Source organism: Austrofundulus limnaeus, unplaced genomic scaffold (assembly GCF_001266775.1).
Source record: "Austrofundulus limnaeus strain Quisiro unplaced genomic scaffold, Austrofundulus_limnaeus-1.0 Scaffold514, whole genome shotgun sequence".
Taxonomy (NCBI): Eukaryota; Metazoa; Chordata; class Actinopteri; order Cyprinodontiformes; family Rivulidae; genus Austrofundulus; species Austrofundulus limnaeus.
The window spans coordinates 104,563-107,846 of NW_013952916.1; the positions used below are offsets into that span (position 1 = coordinate 104,563).

Sequence of the window (3,284 nt, forward strand, 5' to 3'; positions counted from 1 at the left end):
TTTTTCTTCTTTCTGCCTCCTTTCATTTCAAGTGTGATTTTTTTTCTTTATTGTGTATAAAATTTTTATTTTTATATGAAATGAATAAATGAATTTTAAAAATAAAATAAATAAATCTAACACATTATGAACAAATAATGAGTCATTTGATACACATTGTAAGTATTTTTGATTAAACAAAAGGTTTCCATTCTAAATGAATATGACTGAAGCAATTACGACCCTTGAGCCCCAAATGAAAACAGTAAGTCCATCAGCCAACATCACATAAAAAATAATTTACTGCAGATAAAGTTATGACAGGACAATCAGACGCATGTTTTGCACAATAAAACAAAAACCTTGAACCAAAAAGCTAAAAATGCTGTTGTACCGTTTAATTAAATACATTTTCCATAGTATTAAGTCTATAAAAATGTAAAAAATTATGTTGCTACGTTATGTTTAGATATGTTATTCAATATGAATTGCATAGTGAGTAAAGAKTGGGGATGTTTGGAGGGCATGCTCACCAGGTCAGACTGTCACTAGTAGATTGGATGAGCTGTGGGGCTACCCTCTTGTGATTGGCTCGTTTAATATACCTGACTGAACACACCACAGCCTGCTGATAAAGTCAGTGAGGCAAAAAGCCACTTCAAGAAATCAATAAAWCTCTATAGGGTTTTTACTTTTAGGATTTGTAATTTTCAGTACATGTCTTTTATAGACAAAAGTGCAAATTCTGAACTTTTCTTTACAGGCAAGTTTAACAAGCCAAAAGATTCAGCAGTCAAAGTGTTTAATTAAAGATTAAAAAAAAAAAAACAGTTCTGTTTAAAACCAAAAAAACTTTAGGAGTTAATTTTTAACTGAAGCATATAAAACTGAGCCACTCTGTGTCAGTTATTTGCTTTGCACAGTTATTAATGTTTAAAATATTACAAAAAATACACTTACCATAATTACATAAAGAACTTGACTGAAATATTAAAGTTAAACTAATCATGAAACTAGTGTTTCTATATTGCTTTTTGTCATCCTTCACGTCATCAACATAACCAACCCCAGCATTGGAGACACATGAAACACACTGTCTGTGTCTCACAGGCTAAATAACCACTGACAGATAGTAAAACATGTTGCTCTACGTTTAACAAAAACAACATACAGTTTACTGTAATATTACACTGAATATATTTCACACAATTTATTTGGAAAACAAACATGAATTAAACATAAAGATGATTAAATGTTCAGAGACTGAACTGGTTAAAAAAAGGTTTGGGGTATTAAAGAACTGTGTAAATTACATGGGTTAAAGAAAAAGTAAGTTCTTACCTTGTCCAGGAAACACAGCTTGTCCTTGGTCTTAGCATCCAGGATCTCCACCTCAAAAAAAACAACAGCCTTTTTAGCTTTTTTGGCAGGTTTGCGTTTTGCTGGAGCTTGACCTGGGATTGGGGCAGTCACCGTCGCAGCGGTCGCCCTTCTACTACCAGTAGCCTCTAGTGCTAAGGCATCCATGTCCCCAGTTCTCCTCCCACTCTCAATCTGTTCCCCTTCTTCCCCTTGTTTCTGACCCCAGGTCCATGGAGAGGTGCAGCACTCAGCTGTGCAAAATAAATCTGTCTCGCCCCCTTCTCCTCTGCCCCGCCCTCTTCATTCACCTCTCCCTCCCTCTCTGGCCGTCGCTCGCTCCTTCACTGGTGGCGTGCTACTTTATTCCACTGCCAGACAACTCAAACATTTGCCACGAGGGGGAACAGATGCAACGACAGGAATGCCCAGCATCCCCAAAGGCAAACAGTGTGAATGCTTCATGAAGTAAACATCTAATGTAAAAAGACGCAACTTCTCCTCAAAGATGCAACGAATGGGTTCTGAGATATGACTTTTTCCTGAAAACAGACACCTGATGACCCCTAACACTAATACGGGAGAGCTTTAATGACAAACAGCACTCCCTGTTTGACCCGGTCTTCTTCTCCACAGCTAAATATAAACACCTTGTGCTATCCCCTGCATATCCAGTCCTCCTCTCCCAACAGACTCCACACAGATCTATGTAGTGATGTCATCGGTTTACTGTGGATCACAGCTTGCTGTCATTTAACTGGTCCATGTTTGAGCCCTTAAAACACCAGAACGAACCTGTTTAAGGTCTCCGTCACAGCCTGTGTGAGACAACCTATTTTTACAGTGTGTTGTACTTTAAAACTCAGCTGAACAACTAGATGTATCAGTAATATGGATGCAGAGTCCCCCCCCCCCACACACACACATGAAGTAATCCTCCAGATCCTCAGGGATTAGTGAGGGGCAATCCCCAGAGTAAGCCCACCACTGCCTCCAGTCTCTCTTAAGACAAAGAGTCAGGATACAGTTCTCATGATGACAGAGGTGCATAGAGGCAACAGGGAAGTGAAGGTCATCCACTAGGGTTGGGTATTGTGTGCAATTAACATCAGCAAAACTATCAGCAATTAACAGTTCACATTTTGCCATTAGTGCCATGTGATGACATATTTTTGTGTATGACACATTATCAATATCAGGCGCGCATGTGAGCCAGTTAACACTAACCTAACCCTACAATCTCATTTAGGGATGCACGATGTATCAGTATTGATATCGGTATCGGTCCGATATGTAAAACTGGGCCGATATTAACGTCTGATATTTATTTCCCACTTTTAAGCTTTTTGTTTCTGTTTTGGGAGAGGAGATGGTTGGTTGAGCGACATCTGTTTGATCATGATAGTGATACTGATGCTGCGTAGCCAGGAATAACTGAAGTAGAGCCATGTCAGAGGTCTGGACTAGGGTTGGGCAATATGGCAAAAAAAAAAATCACGATTAATTGTGGTATTTAGCCGATAGTTATTAATTTGACGATTCATCCCCTGGAATACCTGGACACCCTTATGTCCTGGTCACATGACCAATTTAGTGGGAAAGATTTGCTTTTCATACAAATCTGTTCCAAATTGTGTCAAAATTACAGACTTGAGGCTATACTGTACAACAAATTTAAAACTGTGTTGATAGATAAATAAATTACAGAACTTTTTTTAATGTTCATCTTATTTGAAGTGGAGAGGAGCACCGAGCGAACTCTGCCTGGTGGCATTAATTGTATTAATCATCAAGTGCCAAAAAGTAATCGATTAATGTTTTTTTGACGATTAATTGCACACGATATGATTATACCCAACCTTAGTCTGGTCATTTATTTACAGTATCAAATATAAAGGGAACACTACTGCTCAAAAAAATAAAGGGAACACTTAAACAACGCACGC

At 38.3% G+C, this 3,284-nt stretch overlaps 1 protein-coding gene across 1 annotated transcript in view; it reads right to left on the reverse strand.

The window, feature by feature from the left end:
• Positions 1-3,284, reverse strand: part of tecrb (trans-2,3-enoyl-CoA reductase b) — a 28,695-nt gene that overhangs the window by 15,425 nt on the left and 9,986 nt on the right. Inside the window, exon 2 of the mRNA XM_014025989.1 lies at positions 1,321-1,371. Within this exon, the coding sequence (XP_013881443.1) occupies positions 1,321-1,371 (51 nt within the window). The remainder of the gene's footprint in view (positions 1-1,320; positions 1,372-3,284) is intronic.